This window comes from Cyanistes caeruleus, chromosome 4 (genome assembly GCF_971803275.1).
Source record: "Cyanistes caeruleus chromosome 4, bCyaCae1.hap1.1, whole genome shotgun sequence".
NCBI classification, from domain to species: Eukaryota; Metazoa; Chordata; class Aves; order Passeriformes; family Paridae; genus Cyanistes; species Cyanistes caeruleus.
Window position 1 is genome coordinate 58,278,148 of NC_141704.1, and position 19,158 is coordinate 58,297,305.

Consider the following 19,158-nt stretch of genomic DNA (forward strand, 5'->3'; position numbering starts at 1 on the left):
CCACAAACCCAGGCAGACTTGTGTTGCAGTAGCAGTGGCGTGCTGAGACTGGTTGAGGTGCCCAAAAGGATGAGGCCACCTGTACTCTCCATTATTCTTCTGTTGCTGTTTGAGAACATTCAAGTCACCAATTAAGCAATTAGATACATATCAGTATTTGCTTGGTCTTATCTTCCTGATAAAATACCTGGGCAGAACCAGTTTGGACAAAAGTCAGGGATTAAGTACCTCAGGTGAAAAAGCTGAAGGTATAACTGAAGCAGTGCCATTCTTTCATGTAGCTCTGTGTGACTGTGGCATTGCTGACAGCAGCAGCCAGCACTGTTACAGTGCTCTAAGCAGTAAGGCACACTAAGCAGAACTCCAGTGATGTTACTTTGCTTCATAATTTTCAGACACAAGAAGAACAGAGGCACCTCAATTTTAAGATTCAGCTTTGGGAAAGTATGGCTTTGAAACTGCCAAACAGCAAAGGCGTGAGTTGCTGAGTATTGGTGGGATTCCATGCTGTTCATGACCAGGGGTCTCGAAGCCTGCCCTGTCCCTGACAAGTGGTGTGTCCAGAAGGCTGCGATGAGCCATGTCTCTGGGGCAGAGAGGGTTAAACCACTTTGAACAAAGGCTTGATTCTTGTCTTTTCTTTCTCGAAGGGAATGAGAGAAAGAAACAAAAGTAAGATACAGAAAAAGCTGTTGTGAAACAAGCCCATTGCTGTTCTCTGAAAAACAAGTATGTGAAGATTCATTTTTAGGGGCGTGCTGAAGCAGCGGGGCATTGGAGGGTGGCCACAGCCACTCTTCCTCCAGTCACTGCCTGCCAGTGCCAAGGACTAAAATTGTCTGGCATCTTAGAAGAGGACGTGGTCCTGACCACAAAAAAAAATGTCAACTGCACAAAACCACAAGCTACTTCCCACTCCAAAGCAAAATCTTTAATTGTAGCTGTTCCTGCAGTAACTGGGGGATGGCTGCTGTGTGAAGAGGGCTCCCTTCTGTCAGCATATCGAGGGGCTGGAAGGTGTTCATCATCTCAGACAGGTGTTTGTGTAAAAGAACATTTTTTTCATGACCAACTGAAAGGTCAATTTTCAGCTGACAATTGAAAACTAAGCAAATGAATCTAGGGAAAGCAGCTGCTAATGTTTCTATGGTTCATAGCAGTGTTGACAAATTTTACCACAGACGAGTCTATTGATTCTGCACTCCTTGTCCATCAAGAAAGTAGCTATTACAGAAATTTTTGGCATTGATTTATTAAAGGATGGTTATTTAGTATTTGGAAATCCAGAAAAGCAAGAGACTGTACTTCTTGAAGCTGGAGGAATGGTATGAAACTGCAGTGTATTGCTGTCCCATGGTTGCCAGTGTGTGCATCTTAGCATGCAGCTCTGGCACTTTCTTGCAAGTGCACCAGAATGTGCTGCTAAATGGAAGTCTAGAAACAGTAACTAAAGATTTCAAATAGTCCCAGACAAGACCACAAAAAAGAATTTGGAACATAGGGAGCTGTGGACTTTTATGTTTCCTCGTATACATATATATATATATATATATATATATATATATATATATATATATATATGTATTTTGAAAGCTATTAAATGAAATCACACTCTATTAGGCAAATTCTCTGAGAACACAGAGGAATATATATGTCTTTGAAAAAAAGTGTTTGTGAGCTTACTACATCACAGCTTTTAAAATTACTTTTATTCTGAAAGTGCTAAACCCCATAAACTTTAAATGAGACTTTGCAAAACAGGTTTCGATCTTTTCAATCCAATTGCAACATGTTTTATTTGAATACACAAAATGAAACATAAAATGATGACTACAATTATTCCTGGAAGGTATTAAAAAGTTGATCTGTATGCATAAATTGAATTATGGCTCTGGCAAATGTGCACTATAAGCAAACAGACACAGTATAAACACTTCATACTCCTCTAACATCTACTGCCAAGGTCCTCTAATCATTTTAAATCAGTTCAGACTGTTGTTGTGAGATAGCCTGCCTGTACTTGATCACATATGCACAAAAGTAGGAAGATAAAAGAAATTGTCAAGGGGACAAAAGTGATTTCTCTAAAAACTTAGCGAGGGAAGGCCAGAAGCAAAGACAGTGAAGATGGCACTGGCTGCAGTCTCGAGGACTGGTTGTTCAAATTCCTGAATGACACAGAGAAACCATAGGGGAACCCAGCTGCCAAGAACTCTAAAGGCATTTCAACAGCACATTTGTGAAGTGCAGTTTTGCAAAACACTTATAAACTGACCACACTGGGCAGGTTTTCCTGGGATTAGCAAAAAGAAATGGTCTTGCCATGAAAACTGCTGCTCTGCCAGACGTGATGTTCTGCTACGAAGTGTGGTTTTCCTCGTGGAATAGATGCTAGAGCGTTCCTTGGATATTAATGTTGTTAAATAACAACAATAACCACAAGGAAGCAGCTCTCTGACATGGAAAATTTCAATATTTGCACAGAGCACAGCTTGCTTCAGTGAAAATCAATGTTAGAATACCAGGGATGAAGCAACCCTGCAATAGTGTGTGTTGTGTCCTCCAGGCACCCCAGGGAAATGAGGAGTGTGTGTTTTGTTGCTATGCCAGCTACGAGTCAGCACTGAAAACATCATTCTAGTAAATAATGACAATTAAAAAAACAAATGGGAAGGTGTATCATGAAGTGGGGCTGCTATTTTGACCCAGATGATTGCTGTGGGGGTAAATGGATTCAAGGCTTGTAGATAGATAAATCTCGCAGTAATGAGGAACCACCAAACTTAGTGGCCTGCACTATCAAAGCCTCTTTGCTTCTAAAAAAGTAACTATGTCATGTAACTCAATGTTGATCTTGTTGCTGGACTCTAGGGCTTGATCAGAAAATAGATAATATCTCCCAGACATAGAATTTTAATAACATGGTGGGCAGTTTGTGAATAATAAGGCAAATGACCTAATACAACTTTTTACTTTCAGTCTCTATGAGGTTTACCCAGGGTCTATGTGCTGTTGGCAGCAAATGTAGGATGCACTGTGAAGGTCCAGAGCTGGAGAAGAGGTTTTAGCTCTATTTTCTCCTATGTCTTTGGAGCCTTTCTCTCTAGGACATCTTCCACAAACCATGTCCAGAGTGCCAGCTATATGAAAAAGAAGGGAGATACTTGGAAACCATATGCAGATGGCCTGAACCAAGCTAAAAGTGAAGAGAGAGGACAGACAGCCTGAGTAGGTGATGAAGCATATGTTCTACAAATCCAGACTGCCTTAAGCTAAAGCAAACAAAGCAAGCTGGGGAAAGTTACAATGGTTTAGATTTCCTAAGTACAACACTTTTTATTTTGAAACAATTTTCCCTTAAGGAATAACCTTTCATTTTAAGTTGGAGAAGACTGACAATTCTTCCTATGAAAATTTTTTCCTTTTGCTGGAAAGAATTTTTTTTTTTTTTGTTTGGCTAATCCAAAACATTATTTTCCCCTCTCATATTCATCACCCACCTTTCAGTATGACTCCCTCACCATTTCAGCCCATTACTTGCTGGTTATGTCAATAAAAATAGATTTTCTGAAATTTTTCTCTTATTTTTGCTCAATAACCTGATATGGCAGTTTGTATGCTTTAGAATTATAACTTTCTCAGGTGCTCAGATGACATGAAATGGAAATGACGCCTAACTCAAGCTGCTCAGTACCAAAACACGGTGTTGCAAGGAGTATGGTCATCTCCTTGAGACCCATCCCCCTGTGCTAGTAAGCTGTAAATGTCCAGTTCAAAAGTTTGCACTCCAACAGCTCAGAAAGCTTCCAAATGGCCCCAAGAAAACCTGGAGGTCTGTGGTAAAAGACCTGGCCACTTTGTGTGTTATTTAATGGGAAGGAGAGTGAGTGCATCCTGACTGGGAGGGTCACATCCCTGTTGGTCAGAGCAAGAGGCAGAGACTGTGATGGGCAGTAAAAGATTTGTTTTACACATAGGTACAATGTTTTGTACCAATAAGGACAGCTCAGCCCTGCTACAGATTGCTGGGGAGTGAGGATCCCATTCAGGAAAGTCTTTATGAATAACCATCAAAATGGTATGGCTGCTTCATCCTGGGGTTGGATACTCTTCTTTGGTCCTGTCCAGATTCTTCTCTGTATTTCTTCTATGATTCATAAAATATTTGTTAGCTGTTTTGCCCTCTTCTGTCATGAGTTAACTACAGTGGTAAAATCCAAACTCGCTTCTGAAGCAATTTTCCACCATTTCCTCTGAAGCAGCATTCCCTGACTGTTAGCACTCCAAGCCTCTAATCAGAGGGAAAAAAATAACAGCTGAAAGAGCAACTAAGATCATATACACAGGCAGAGGAAATCCTCAGAACTTATAAGGACCCTGGGCATCTCCTGAAACTATGGCTTTCAAAGAGATTAGTAGGATCATGCCTTCACACCTTGTGTTTATAACCATCCCAAATTAGCCTATGTGCTGCCTTCTCCATTTCTGGGAGCACATCTGTTCCATCTCAAACCTATCCCACTATCCACACACAGAGTCTTCAAAACCTTGCAATGATTATCAGTTCTCATGAAGGTGGGAACTCTCTGATGATGCTTGAGCCAGGACTTTGCTGGGCATAAGGTCAATGCACAGGGAGATTCATGAGTGCCAACGCCACAGAAGTGACTCCAAGAGGATTTAGACATGCACATGATGGTGGAGGTCAGTGCAGGCAGGGAAGTGACATTGGCTGCAGCCCTGAGAGGAACATTATTTTGCTCTTCTGCCACCAGCAAAATGAATCACTGTGGTAAAGTCTGAGATCCATTTGTGCCTATTGCTGGGAACAGGAAGAGGAGCAAGTAAATAAGACTGGATGTGTTATGGCTAGCTGTCTTTCGTTCTGTTTGATCACTTGAAAAGACAGATGACTGCTTACTTTAGGCTATTAGGCATGTTTGTTATACATAAGGATTCATGGACTTTCAGTTATGGTTTTTTTTAAAAACCTTGCTAGAATTATAGTGAATATTAATTAAAATTCTGTGGCTCTTTTGAATGAAAATGGCAGTATCAAGGCACTGGGTAAATGCATTGCTCTCTACATTGTGCTAGTATAATGCTTCCTTATATTCAAGGACAACACAAGCTCATAGAAGAGAAATGTGGGCAAATAACATGCTAATCAGTGACAAATTTAAGCATAGACACATACATAAATAAAATTTCATAACTGTATGATGATTTATTACCAAAGCCAAAATATTTCCAGAGGAGTAGTTTTCCACTGGAGGAGAAAATTCTGTGAAGCTGTAACAACATAGCAGCAACTTTTAAATCTTGTTTGAAAGAGGAAAATTTTATTAGAACATGAAAGGCCAAGTAATTTTATTCTGTGAATTACTAGAAATCCAGAAAACACTTAACTGTGGGCAAATCTTAAGAAATTGTCTCAGAGCTTGTTTAGAGAAATTTATTCACAGAAAGTTCACACTGAACATCACACTCAGTAACTAGCAAAATACACTTTTTAATTATGATTACTTATGGCATAGAAAAAGAAACAAGTGGGGAAAAAAAGAAGGATATTGCTTTGCACATAGATCTGTTTTGTGTAGCTCCTTCTGTCAAGACCTATGTGGGGGACTGATCCCAGCAGGAAAGCAATCTTCTGGAAATTACAGCAAAGCGGAGTGTTTCTCAGATGGGTGGAAAGTCCCATCTTAGTGCGTAATGGTAGTTACAAATAGGTGAGAGCCATGCTTGTAGGATCCTGGGAGTGCTCTTTGGTTTTCCTGCTATAAACAGGAGGCATTAAAGACAAGCAAAGTTTAACTTTCCTGATAAACTGAAGCACTGAACTCAGTTGCTCAGAAGGGTGCAAGAGTTCCCTGGCAGAGGCTGTTGTGATTTGTCTAAACTGTATAAACTGAGAAAGCTGTGAAAACACAGGTTTAACAGAGCTACCGAAACCTTGTGCTAGGACACCTCCTCCAAAAATGTCAAGGAGAGCAGATATTTTTAAGGTCAAAAAAGGGTGGAAACCAAGATGTTCTACAGTCTTGCTTAATGCTCCGCTCTGCTTATTGGCTGGAGAAGTGATTTGGTTAAAAGGTGGTGGAATTTTTTTTATTCTTCTTGCTAAAGGCCAAATACTTAGCCTGTGGATTTTTAGAGGGAAAACCTTTATGCTTTTCTGAAGAAGCAAGGTAAATTTGAAATAGGAGCCTTCCTACAACCAAAACATGAAAGTTTAATTTATTCTGAAAGTAGGCTGAGCTTTCTTCTGACAGCTGTGCCCCTTGAGGGCTCTCAGGTCCTACTGCCCACCACAGCCCCAGATGCAATCCTAGAGTCACCAAACCTGTAGGATCAAATGTCAGCCCTGCAGTGGTAGGCACTACAACATCCAAGGCCCTCACCCTGCAAAATGAGATTTTAACAGATCTCCTTCTGCTCTCCTACATTTGGGAAGATAACTCACAAAATTATATGAGAATGGCCTGGTGCAGAGCATGGATTTAAGCCCCCTGAATGCACAAGTAGGAGGAATTTGGACTTGTTAAGTGTCATTTATCCCAAGCTTCTCTTTTTGCTTTTTCTTACCTGCCTGCTTTAATTTTCAAGGTCAAAGGAAAGTGCAAATACAAACATCCCAGCCCCAGAGGCAGAGGATGTATGTGAGGTGTTCCTGTACTGTGCAGACTTTACAGGATGAATTTTCCCACTGTCTCCTGGTTCTGTGTGGGCATATCCCGTCCCCTGCCCAGGTGGGGGGATGTCACAGCCCACGAGCACGAGCTGCTCCGAAAGGCAGGAGCAGCAGAGCTGTGCACAGGTTATTTCCTGCAAAGCTGCCTGGTGAGCCAGTCGCTGACCCAGGCTGGCTCCCTGCTATGAACTTCTGCTTCCTCGACTTGGGAAATACAGGAAAGGCAAGGGAGAAGGAGTTACTTTACAGCAATTCCTGCAAAGACTGTGATTCATTTATTTGTTCTTCTACGAACGCCCTAGCCAGATGACTAAGGCAGATCTGCAGGCTGATGACCCAGAAACAGTAGAGCTAAATTTCACATGTGGTGGAAAGGAAAAGTAAGTTAAAAGCCATATACAGACTGTTATCTTCCTACTTTCAGTGGTTTACCTCCCAGTACAAGCCCTGGCCTACACCAAAGATAGAGCACAGAGATTTGCTCAGGGGCTTTTCTCTTTTATTTTCTACCTCTTCCTCATCTCGGGGTGGGGTATCTGAGGTTACCTACACCTGTGGCTTTTGAAATTAGCAGCACATAAGCTCACCACAGCTGCTGGATTCCTCAGGTGGCATGACTGGGGTGGCTTATTTCCTTTTCTTGTTGAAGTTCAGGCTGCTGAGATGGAGGTTGCTGGGTTTACTGCACCTTTCTTTTCTCTCAGGAAAGACATTTTTCCTTGCAGGGCAAGTGGAAAGGAAAAGAAGGAGTGTCAAGCATAATAAATCTGTTTTGATAGCTTGGGCTGCTGAGCTCCCACTGGGGAGGCAGGAATCTGTCTCTACCCTTATCAGAGGATGTGTCTGTGAGATGGCTGTGGTGACTTCTGAGGAACTGAAGATTGACTGGATAAACGTAGGTGGAAAAGTGCTTCTTGTTGTTGCTTCAGGTCTGTTTGTGAAAGACCTTTCTGTGAACAGAAAGCATCAAGCTACACTGCAAAGTGGGTGTGAAACAATCTACTGCAGACTAACTGGTTAAACCCTGCCTAGTATCAACCTGGTGCTGATATCAAGATAATGCAAAGGGCGTCAGTATTTTGTTTGAATTTTAAAATTTGTTTTGACTGCAGTGAAATTCTCTGGGAAGTTTTCTGTGGTGCCAGTTCTGGGTTTGGGCTGTTGAGTTGCTCTCAACTCGTGATTCTTTAGTGCCAGTGTTGTACTTCTTGGGGTGCTCTGGGTGCCTGTGGGACATGATGTGCCTCATCCCAGTGCCTGCTTGTGGAAACAAGTGGCAAAACTCTGTAGAGGACAGGATTCCCAGCCTGTGTGTGTGCAAATCTGTAGGAGTCTGCAATCATAAATACACTCAACCTCTTGGCTGAAAATCTTCAAATATCTCTGTTTTCTGGTCTTCCTTTTGGAACACTAACTTTTTTTTTGTTTGGTTGTTTTTTTTAAGGTGCTTTTATGAAATACATCTTGAAAGTATTAATCCCCAAGCAGAACATGACCCTAGCACTACAAAAATCCCTTTAGAGTCCTCAGTCATGTAATCCTGTGTGCAGCATACAGGGCAAGATGGGAAAGTTCTTTTCTTCTCATTGCATTTCTCTGTCCTTGTGACTAGGCAGTATCTGACATGGAGGTGTTTTGCACTGACCATTGCAGGAGCCACTACCTTCAAACCCCAATACCCTTGTTTGACCCTCTAATAAGCGTAGCCATGATTTCCAGAAAGTGGCCCTGCACAGTTAAAAATTCATCCAAAGATCAATATTATGCTGTTGGATTTTCTCAATTTTTTGAATATTTCCTCAAATATATGAACATTTTCTTATTCTTGTACCATGATATAGGCCCTAAATGTAGAGGCTAGTGTAGCTCCCTTATTATATTGTTTGTGATAGGAGAATATTGGCTTCTCTCCATACCACATAGACAGGTCATTCTCCATAATCTACCAGCTGGCTTCCTCACCACCATTTTTCTAGTCTTGATTCTGCCAGAGAATGAATTCTGTGGGGCACATCAAACCTTTATTCCACACAAAGTTCATAAACATTCACAGGGTCAAAATTACTAAAAGGCAGTAATTTTGCATGTGTTTTCCTAGCGCTTCCTCTCTCCTAATTAGTTTTGTTTTGTAATTTTTCATGGTTAGCACAGTGTATCCAAATTTTCATCATAAATGCTACTGGAAAGATGTACTTCACATTCAATATGTTTTAAGTGCTGGGTTTTCCCAGAGCTTTGAGATATCTTAGGTGAGTGACCTTTCCCTGGAGGTGGGCCATGTCAAGGCCTCTTTCCTCAATGAACAGAAGGAATCCAGAAAAATGCAGGCAAGCATCCAAGTAATCTTTGCAGGGAGTGAGAGTGTGTGAAGGGAGCCCTCACTCAACAGTCAAGTTTGATTTAATTGTTCATACATGTGGCGAAAAGAAACTTGGAAGAGAGGAGTGAACAAGAACATGTGTTTAGCTGCAAAGAGGGTCAAGGAATAAGATTTGGAGGAGGAAAAGAAAGTCACAGAAAGTCATTCACTGGTGTCTGTGGAGAGCTGGAACTATTGGGTGAGAAAGAGGTACAAATCAATGTGTTAATTCAGTTGTTTCTGTTGTATCTCTGTGCAGCCTGCTAGGGCGTGTATTTGCTTGAGGGATACTGCAGGGCTTGCTGTCACTGTAGTAATAAATGCCAGACATGCAGTGAAATTCACATTTACTCATATTATGATGGAATTGATAGTCATATGATCCTTTCCAACTCAGAGGATCTTCTCTGATAACATAACTGATGTTGTGTCCAAAAGAAACAGCAAAGAGAGCAACTCTCATAGCACTGGGATGAGCCATAGTACAAAGGGGGAAAAGGTTTGATGCCTGTTCTGTGATTTCCCATCACCATTTACCACAGTGAGGCCTGGACTGCAAGTGCCCTCCTTTCCAACAAAGTACATTATGTTCCTCAGCTATTTCCACATTTTACCGTGATGAGTGGCTCATGCAAAGTTGAAAAGTTCAGTGTAGTGGATGGAGCCAGATGCCTTCCATGAGACTGTAGGGCTTGGTAACTGGATAAGGTGAGGCATGTAGGTTAAAACCCCCATAAAGATTTGAACCTGACTTCCTGCATCACTTCTCAATGCTCTGAGTGCTGAGGAAAGGGAACTACAATTCCCCCCTTCCTCCTACCGTGCACTCTGAATGCACACTTTTATGGCCTCAAACTCTGGTACACCCAAAGACCAATTCTGAAAACACAGGGCTGTGAGCCAAGTAACTTGGTGGTCTTGGGCTGAAAGGTGTAGATTGCCAAGGAAATTCATGACTCCTGGTGTGCTCTAAATGCCACAACTAGAAAAAAATTAGTAGAAATCCTAAATCAATGCTTAACTTTTCTGCTTTGTTGTTTCTCCTACTCTGTTCTGGGAGGACTGTTCTTCACAGGGGACCAGAGAGATAGCATGTTGAATGAAGGTGTGGATTTCTGATCCATGACTTAGAAGAACCTTTTTGAATGTTGGAGATTCCTCTTAGAAGTGCCTCAAGTACAGATCAAAATAGCTAATAACATGTAAAGGCAATCTCCTCATAATCCTATAGAAAAAACCCCTGAAAACAAACCAGGGCTGCAGTCCCACCACAGTGGAGAAGCAGGGATTGACTGCAAAGTATGCTGCCAGACAGCTGGTTTGGGCTGTTCTGGACTGTCTGGGTCCATCGCTGCTGAACACGTGGGATGGTGGGATCACTTTTCTGGGAAACCTCCCTATTTCACACACAAGGTGGAGTGTCACCCTGTCGATGGAAGCTGAGGCAGCGTCATGAGGAGCAAAGTCATTTTCTGAAGGGGTCACCAAGGTGAAATATCCTTGACTAGCTTTCCTAAGGGTCTGTCCTGGTTTGGGAGGACAACACTGGCCAGGTTAATTGGGGGAAGAGAAAACTTGGGATGAGTTTCCTTGCAGTGAGGGCATGGGGCCTCCGGTTTGTGTGTCTGTACCTTGTGTCAGCAGAGGCACTCCTGATTTTTATGTGCTGAGATGTCAGTGGGGTCCTACCCGATGTCCTCAGCACCCTGCCCCAGTACGGACTTTGGTTATGTGTGAGGTTTCTCTGAGACATGTTCTAGGTCATCATGAGCTCTCATTTGTCTTTTAATTGAGTGTACATTTGTCCTAGAGCAGAATTTTGCCTTTGCTGTTTTCAGTGACCTTGGACTGATCGGAGACCTCCATGCAGGTAGCTCTGCAGTCTACAGAGCAAAAACTGAGCAGCTTCCTCCAGTAGTGCCACTGGTGTCCATGTGTAAGTGTTTATATACACGTGTTGTCTTCCTTTCCAACTCCTTCTTTCTGTCCTCTTTTTCCATTTGGTTCGGCTTTGCATTTTATTTGCAATGTGTTGCCCTGTTGTGAGTATTGCTCATGCATGTTGAGTTAGGGTTCCCCAAGGAGTCTGTCTGGCATTGAAAAGTAAAGTGTTTTTGGCTTTTGCACTCTCAAAGCCCTTTATTATAAGTGGGGGCTTTTGCTCCGGGGTAGTAGGATGTTGGGAAGAGCTGAAATATGGCACTGCTGAGAATCAATTAGTGTAAAAACTGCACTAGTACCCAACTACGTGCTGATTACTCTGTCCCCAAAGGCAAATATGTTTGCAGTTTAGGTCACAAGTGAAGTAAGCCTGCTGAATCTCATTCTAATATGTCACTCTCTTATGGACTTTCTTTTCCACCCCAGTGCTTACCTCTAGACATGTGAATTTTCTTGTTGAGAGATGGTAAAAATGTTTTGGAACAGCAAATCACTCCCTTCCTCTTCTCTCAAAAAATATGGAAATCATCTTGCAAATACCAAACTGATTTCTTTCAAAGTGTTTTGGTTTGGCAGATAGCAACAAGGAGACTGTGGCTTTACTCGAAGTAGAAAGGTGGTATCTCATCTTAAATCTTCAAATTTGTCTTACCCTACACAAGGGATCTGATTTTGTCCTCACTGCTTGCTGTGGAGATTGGAGAACTATCTTTCACATCCCAGGCATGTGATTTCTTTTCCTTCAAGAGTTGCTGTAACACTGGCTTTGCTTCCACACCTAAACAATTCACACAGTAAATTGAAGAATCAGCTCTGATTCTAGTTACGAGATTATCTTAATTAGTTAAGGAATGTATCAGCCTCTCTGCTGTTGAATACCTTTGTACCTCCCAGGAATGTGGTAATGGTTAAATTTTCTGCCAGTCTGGAGGTGAACAGCTTTTGGGCTTTGTTGGATTCCAGAAAATAATTAAATGAAGAAGCATCATTAAATGAAGACCCTGCTGCATGCAGCTAAAGGCATTGCCTTTTGTGGTCACCAGTCCTCTCTGACTGTTTGCAAAACTCACGCTCTGCCCTCATTATCATTACACTTTGACCAGGAGAAGAGATCTCGTTTATGCACCCAGGCCTTACTGGCAGGCAATGAGTGAAAACTACAGGAGGTACTTTCTTACTTTTCCTGTGTCTGTTTCTGTCTACCCAAAATTGCATCCTAATTCTGGCTGATGGCTTGATATGGCCACTTGCCCTTTCCTCCACACTCTTGTAAAGTCTCTTGGCAGCTTTGTGGTACAAAAATGTGATATAAATACAAAGGGCATTCTTTAATGTAGGACTAAAAATGTACAGTGTCCATCCCACTTTGTCTCTTACTATTTTCCTTATTTCCCTTGCACAGCATTAGGGAAAATTGGATGCATGTCCTTTCTGAAATAGATTCCTATTCCAGGTGCCTACTCTTGGGGAAGAGGAAGCTCTGCCTCCCCGTGGGGGAACAGATTCTTCTCCCTGTGCAGTGTGGGGTGGGGTGATGTCGGCACATTTCACGATAACCATGCCAGTGCTTTCTTGTTGCTTCACCAGCTAAATGTGAGTGTGCACATGCCCAAAGCCCCGTGCTCTGCCCTGAGCTTGTGTAACAACAGGGAATGCCAGGTAAACCCAGACTCTAAAGAGCTGCTGTGGCAACTGCTGTGCTGCTGGGGATGTTAGCACATCACCCGGGTTTCTGCTGACCAGACCAGCTCTTAGTCTGCTAAAAGAATCTGAATTGCTGCATTGTTTGTTGTCTTTGCTGTAAAGTAACTTGTGCATAGCTGAAGCAAACACCTTTGGTCTGGATTTCACTTCACTTTGCAGCATACAAAGAGTCACAGACAATTCAGGTTATTTACCCTAAAAGTGAGTAGATTTTCCAGTACATGATTGGGTCTATTCTTGTCAGGTGTGAGTGCTGTCAGAGCAGGAGGGGCTGGAGCCCCCTCTGTCCATGCCTGATCCTTCCAGTTAGAGCAGGGCTGTACGTGATGTGTTTCACACCAGGCAGTGAGGCCAGTAAGACTCTGAAATGTGCTAGACGGAAGCAAATCATACTTGGGGCTGCAGCCTGGGCTTTTCTCTCTCCTGTGCAGCTGCTGGTTGAATGGGTTTCCCAAGTTCCCACCTGCAGGCCATCTAAGCCTTTTCTCTGTAGGGCAAGTTGGAGAATAATGGGGTGCAAAGGTCTGAAACCGAGTAGAGTGGGGGAAAAAAGTAGGCTATATGTCAGTAGCAGTTTCATAACTGATGGAAACTAGTATGGGAGCATTTGCCCCTGGGAAGAGGCTGAATCTTTTTTCATCAGATACAAATGAGGCAATGCAAAGGAGGAGGAGGAGGATTCTATTAAAATTAGAGGGGGGAGGAATTTGATGGCATGACTTGGGCAGGAGAAACTCTCACAATCTGTCCTGCCTTATTTGATCTGTATAGGTCAAAGATTTGATTATATGGTATTCCCTGTTAGAGAGGTTCCAGCATATTGTCTTCCTTACTCACATGTACAAGGTCACCTGTTTTATTAGAATCTCCAGTGCTGCTTATCTTCAGGGAGGGAGATGCCTGGAAAGAGCAGTGAGCTGCAAAAGGGGCTGGTGTGATCATTTAAGCTAAGCACTAGTTGACATTTGCAGTTGTAAGCAACAAGAGCTTTGCCAAACCTGGCCTGAACGTTGGCTGCAACTGGATCATTGCACCTGGTCAAGTTACAGTGCAAAAATTTGTACAGTGCTACTGTTAAGCAGTTGAGCCTTGTGAGCTCTATTTAGGGCTTGTACTTATGAAGCAACTGGAATAACATGTTGGGTATGGTGGTAACTCCTCCTCTCTGGCACTTGAATTTAGACTTGGATTTTATTCAGTTTTTTGACCAGGATCTCAGCTGTTTGCAAAGGGGCAAAGCAGGACTTGTGATAGTGGTTCTGAGCACCCCTGGGCACAGAGTTCCACCTGACCTTGGGATTGTCCTTAGATCAACACCAGGAGATTTCTAATATATCTGAGGAGAAAGAAACATCTGCCCCACTTTTGTTTTTTTGTATCCCCCTCTGGTCTAAGTGGGTATAAATGATATAGAATAAAACGGGAATTGCTCTTGGGTAACCTCCAGGAAGCAGAATTCTCCTTTGTTGACATAGCTTTATGAATGGATTTATAAATGCTCTGTAAACACCACCCCCACTGAAGGAGTCTGACTGTCCCAGTGGTGCCCACTGAGCTCATCCAGGGATGCATTTGCACTTGGTCCTATTGGGAGCCTTCCCTGCTGCTCCTGTGAAGTGGTCATCCCTGTTCCCCTTTGTCTCAGCTCTGAGGAGCACACCATGACCATACAGACGAGTTTCCGTGAACTGTATGCTCTGGCATTTTCCTGTTCCAGTCACTCCAGGGATAATAAATAGCAATGGTAATAAATAAAAGCAGATGCTATAGACTGAAGCTTATGTATGACACATTTTCCAATGTACACGCATTCTAGTACATGAAGTACTCTCTCTCTCTGAGTGTATGGTTTAGTTTCTTCTCTGATACCTCTCCAGTGGCAGGAAACTGGGGTGCTTGGGTGCAGGAGGGAGGCAAAGTAGTCTTCTGCAGCTGTGGCTATGGGCAGATTCACCTATGGACTGCAAACAAGTGGTCTGAAAAAGAAGTCGATGCTGAAGGAGTCAGTCTTCCTTACCCTGGTGTACATGCTTCTGCCTTCATGTTTATAAGAATTTTTGAGTGGACAGAATTTTTCTTAGGTTAAAATCAGTTAGTGGAACATGAACGTAGTTTAAGGGACTTTTAATCTTATGAGATGAGGACCTCCCTGGTTGTAGCTGCAGGTCGTGTATGCAATGCTAGTTAATACCACTCTTGAATAACAAGTACAACGTAATACAAGTGTCATACACTGTGTTTTACTGAGGTCCTCAGCTGAGGGGGGTGTGTGTATAGGAATATGAATATGCTTGTAATGCTCTAGGGCTTGAACTAGTTCCATGTGGAGCCAGCTGGGATGTACCTATGGAATAAAGCTCACATGTGCAGCTGCAGAGCACGCTGGTCAGAGTTAAACGGGCTTCACTGCATGAAGCAGTGCACATACCTAGTCCATGTCAGCAAAAATATGTGCATATATATCAGATTCAATTAGTTAACCACTCTTGAATTCCTCTTACTTGGGCTGCAAAAGAAAATGGTACTGGTTTGGACCACGTGACTCCTCTGTGGTCTCTTCAAACTTTTTCCATTCTGTGATTCTGATTCTGCCTCACACCTACTGAAGTGGGATGTTTTGTTTCAGATTAAGTGAAGAATATTCTATTAAGTGAAACTGATTTGGCTTGTACTAGTGAGCTTGTTTTTAGAAGAAATCTCCAGTTTTATCAGTGGTCAGTTTTGAACCTTCAGTGTTCAGCATTGAAGCCTGCTAAGCCAAAACCAGAAATTCAATGAATTTAATAGATTTGGTAATCAATAACAAGAAGAGACTGACAAGACGAGAAGAAATAAATGTCATGTTTTTAATGCTGATTTGAACAAGCTTACATGAAGACGAAGCACCAAATGTTGAGTCTCTCTCAGCAAAGCCTAAGAGCACTGGCTGGCTGTTCAAACCCACCTTTTTTTCAGTATTCATCATTGAAGGGATACTCTGGATGGTCACGCCACCTGTGGAAAGTTCAGATTGGACAAGTGAGCTCCTTGGGTGAAGCAAGATATCAAATCACTGCAGTCATCCTGTGCCCAGAAAACTTCTTCCTTGCAATATATATGTGGCCTTCATGGAAGGCTCTTCTTATTCAGGAGCTGTTCTGCTCTGAATAACTGTCCCTCCAGAGCTGGAAGCAGCCTGTGTATTTAAGGAAAGGACAGTGAAGGACCATTTTTCAGGCCTACAGATTGCATATCTTAAGAAGGGGAAAATCAACAGGACTCTGGATGTCAGCTATTCTCATTATTTAACTCAGGTGAGAAGAAGTGTTTTAGGAAAGGGGGATGGCTTCACCATGTGTGCATTGTGGAAAGGGAAGACTTTTTTCAGATGTCTAGAGAGACCCCTAGAAATAAAGGTTATGTGTGAAGAGGTGGAGACACCAGACTGTTCTACTTTGTTCTACTTATGCCCTCAGAGCTGGCATGAACAGGTCTGGGTCTGGTGTGGTGCTTTCTCCAAGCAGCTGCCATACCTAAACTAGGTCTGGCTAGCTCAGCCTACATACAGATATTCTGCCAGCATCTATGGTGGCAGAGAATTTACAAATAAGCTTTGTGATGACCCAGTTCAAGGGAGAAAGGGATGGCCATGGGTGCATCCTAACAAAGATAGAGATGTTTCAGGCTTTGTTTTAGAAACTGCATGCTCAGGGAAGATGCACAATCCAGGATCATTATAAAAGGCAAGAAGAAAATTCCCAGGGTCAGCTTCGGGTGAGAAAAATAACACTGTGTTTGCCCATTATTGGCAGACTTCGGAGAGAGGTAGCTGTTTTCTGTTGTGGGTTTTCTTATTTGTTTAAGAAGATGATGCTAAATCACAAGCCCTGGCTTGACAAACACTTTCCATGAGCTAAATGAAAAATTTCTGAAGAGCATTCTCAGGTGCACTGTGGCAGCTGGCTGCCTTGTCTTACAGCACAGCACAACAAATACTGGCATTTATCCAGCTGTGAATCGTTCCAGTCTGGGAAGGACACATTTCACAATATTGAAGTTAACTAACTGGAAGGCATCAAACATTTTGAATTGGTTGTGTCAAAACATTTCATTCCAGTATTCAGCCAAGATCAAGTGTTTACACATTAACAGATTGAGTTGGTTGGAAAAAAAAAACCCAAAAAACAAAACAAGCCGCAACACTTTGGCTTGTTTGACTTCAATATAATTTGATAATGTCTGAGTTGCCAGTGTCATTATCTCTACATTTCATCTATCGAGCATGCTTGCTAATCAGATCTCACATATTCAAAAGTCTGAGTCCTTTGAGTGAAAATGATTCACTTGGAGGAGTAAGTGCAGCTTGGCATAACTGGTAAGGAAAAACATCCATAGCAGAGAATGGGAGCATAAGATAAATGAAACAGATACATTAATATAAAGCTTGCCCTGCATGATGCTTCTAGATTTCTCCAAGAGGAGAAGAAACAATTTCAGATTAAGATTTTCTGAAGTACTCATGTTTTTATAAAACCTCCATTTTCTTCTCAGATGCTTAACTTGCTAATCATTCCACTGATTGCATTATCCTGTTTGTATAGGCTTACTCATACAGTCAGAACAACAGGTTTGCACACAGTAGTACCCTTTCGGTAGCTGATAAGGGGAAGAAGCAGAGAAAATCTGGATTTTTCCATTCCTGCTGGCATATGCATCGCAGTAGTCAAAGGTTTTGCATGAAGTTGACTAACCAAAAGTCTTTCTGTAACGTGGTTTGACTTTTTCAGATACAGATTGCTGGATGGAATAAGAAATACATTTAGGCTGGTAATTTGTCTGATGCAGTGTCAATTCCAGACACTTCAGTGTGGTAACGCAAAGTAGGCATATATATCTATATATATATATAAATCTATATATCTTCTCCTCACATGGCAACATCACTTTTCTGATAAGTCATTTTTCATAAGTGAGATCAGATTGTACTTAAACATTTTTCCCCAAACATGGAGCTCGTGTGAAAACTAGAGCTGCCAATGCCCATCCTATACATCTCGTTTCCTTATCCTTGGTGGCCTCCTATGACCAAATTCAGTCTAATAACGCAAAGCATTTAACTTAATAGCTTTTTAGATCTGTGGCTTGGAAAGTTTTTGTCCTGTGGGCATTTGCAGCCTTTAACTTTGCTTCTGGGAAAGGCTCTTGCATTTATACCAATGTTACATATCGTGTATATAATCTTTAAAGTTTAAATGATGCTATAAATCTATTTTGCTATATAAAACCAAACTGTGTCAGATACCAAAACACACTTAAGAATCTCCTAGGCTATTTGCAAGAAGCCTTCTGGAACTAAGTACTGCTAATTGATGGAAAGCTATTTTAAGAAACTAAAGCTTCAGAGCACCTGGCTGAGCTTAAATGTGAAAAATGAACTCCATTATGATGCTTTTAACTTAGTGCATATTTTTGATCATATTTATGCAGCACAGTAAGTGGTTTGTTTGTTTCTTTGCAACATCTCCCTGTATCTTTTGAGCAATGGTCAACATTTTAGAGTGCTATTGATGCTGTTATCAATGCTTTTCATTTCACGCTACAGTTTAGCAGGACACAGATAATCCAAGGTAAAAAGAGAAGTGCGTGGAAATTAACCTCTAGCATTTGGCTACTTATTGAGTGCTCTGAAAGGGGGAAAACAAAGTTTAGCCATAAACTGTAGATGCTTTTGAGCTGAAGGAAAAACAAACAGCCTCGTCCTCTGGAAAAGGGGATGTCGGGTAGGTCTGAGCTTTCAGGTGAAGCAAAACTATATTGAGTGGTAAGCTGTAGGTGACAAGCAGCAAGAGATCAAGCCTTGTTACTTCTCAGAAGAGGTAATTAGGAAGTGGTCTAGCAGTCAAACACGCTTCCTGTTCTTCTGTTTTTCTTAGAAGAAGGTACAACTCAATTTTATTTGAATTTCAGCTCCAATATCCACACATCTAGGCAGGGGTGATGCTATGCCTTACCAGTGTCTGAGACCACCGTTCCCATATAGCAGAAAGAGTTTAAGGAAATGGAGTAGAGATGGAGTAGCAGGATACTTTCTACAGTGACTGTAGAAGGGTGGGCTTTGAGAACCTGAGCTGCAGGCAAATACTGTATGCTTATTTTTGCAGTGAGTGAGCATATTCAGGTTGCATTAAAATTCTCTCATGTTTAAGCCTTACCTTAGAATAGGGTTGTTTATGCAAAAGTTAATATTAAAAGGAAGTGATTTTTTTTTTTTTAATTCTCTGAAAGAACAGGAATGCTCTATGAATATCTAGGATTTCTCCTGTACTTACATTAACAGTTCCACATAACGAACATTTTTGTTCAAGGCTTCAATTTCTTTCATCTCTTTCTCAGTGAGGGAGAAGTCAAAGATCTAATGGAAAAGATGTGAGGATTGTGTTACCATTTCTTGTCATAATCAACTTTCATACGTTCCAGATTC

The 19,158-nt window shown here is 41.9% G+C and overlaps 1 protein-coding gene and 1 long non-coding RNA gene across 3 annotated transcripts in view; one reads left to right on the forward strand and one right to left on the reverse strand.

Annotated features, from left to right (window-relative positions):
* The first annotated feature begins 7,257 nt into the window (after positions 1-7,257).
* LOC147653671 (uncharacterized) overlaps positions 7,258-19,158 on the forward strand; it is a 30,820-nt gene continuing 18,919 nt past the window's right edge. Inside the window, exons 1-2 of one of the 2 annotated variants that reach the window (XR_015285671.1) lie at positions 7,285-7,589; positions 10,892-10,989. This is a non-coding gene — a long non-coding RNA (uncharacterized LOC147653671). Of the gene's footprint in view, positions 7,590-10,891; positions 10,990-19,158 lie in introns of both variants that reach the window. The other variant, XR_015285673.1, reaches the window with a different exon arrangement.
* Positions 15,531-19,158, reverse strand: part of AKR1D1 (aldo-keto reductase family 1 member D1) — a 34,819-nt gene continuing 31,191 nt past the window's right edge. Inside the window, exons 8-9 of the mRNA XM_023938234.2 lie at positions 19,007-19,089; positions 15,531-15,692 (exon numbers count right to left, since the gene is read on the reverse strand). Of these exons, the coding sequence (XP_023794002.1) occupies positions 15,650-15,692; positions 19,007-19,089 (126 nt within the window). The 3' untranslated portion in view covers positions 15,531-15,649. The remainder of the gene's footprint in view (positions 15,693-19,006; positions 19,090-19,158) is intronic.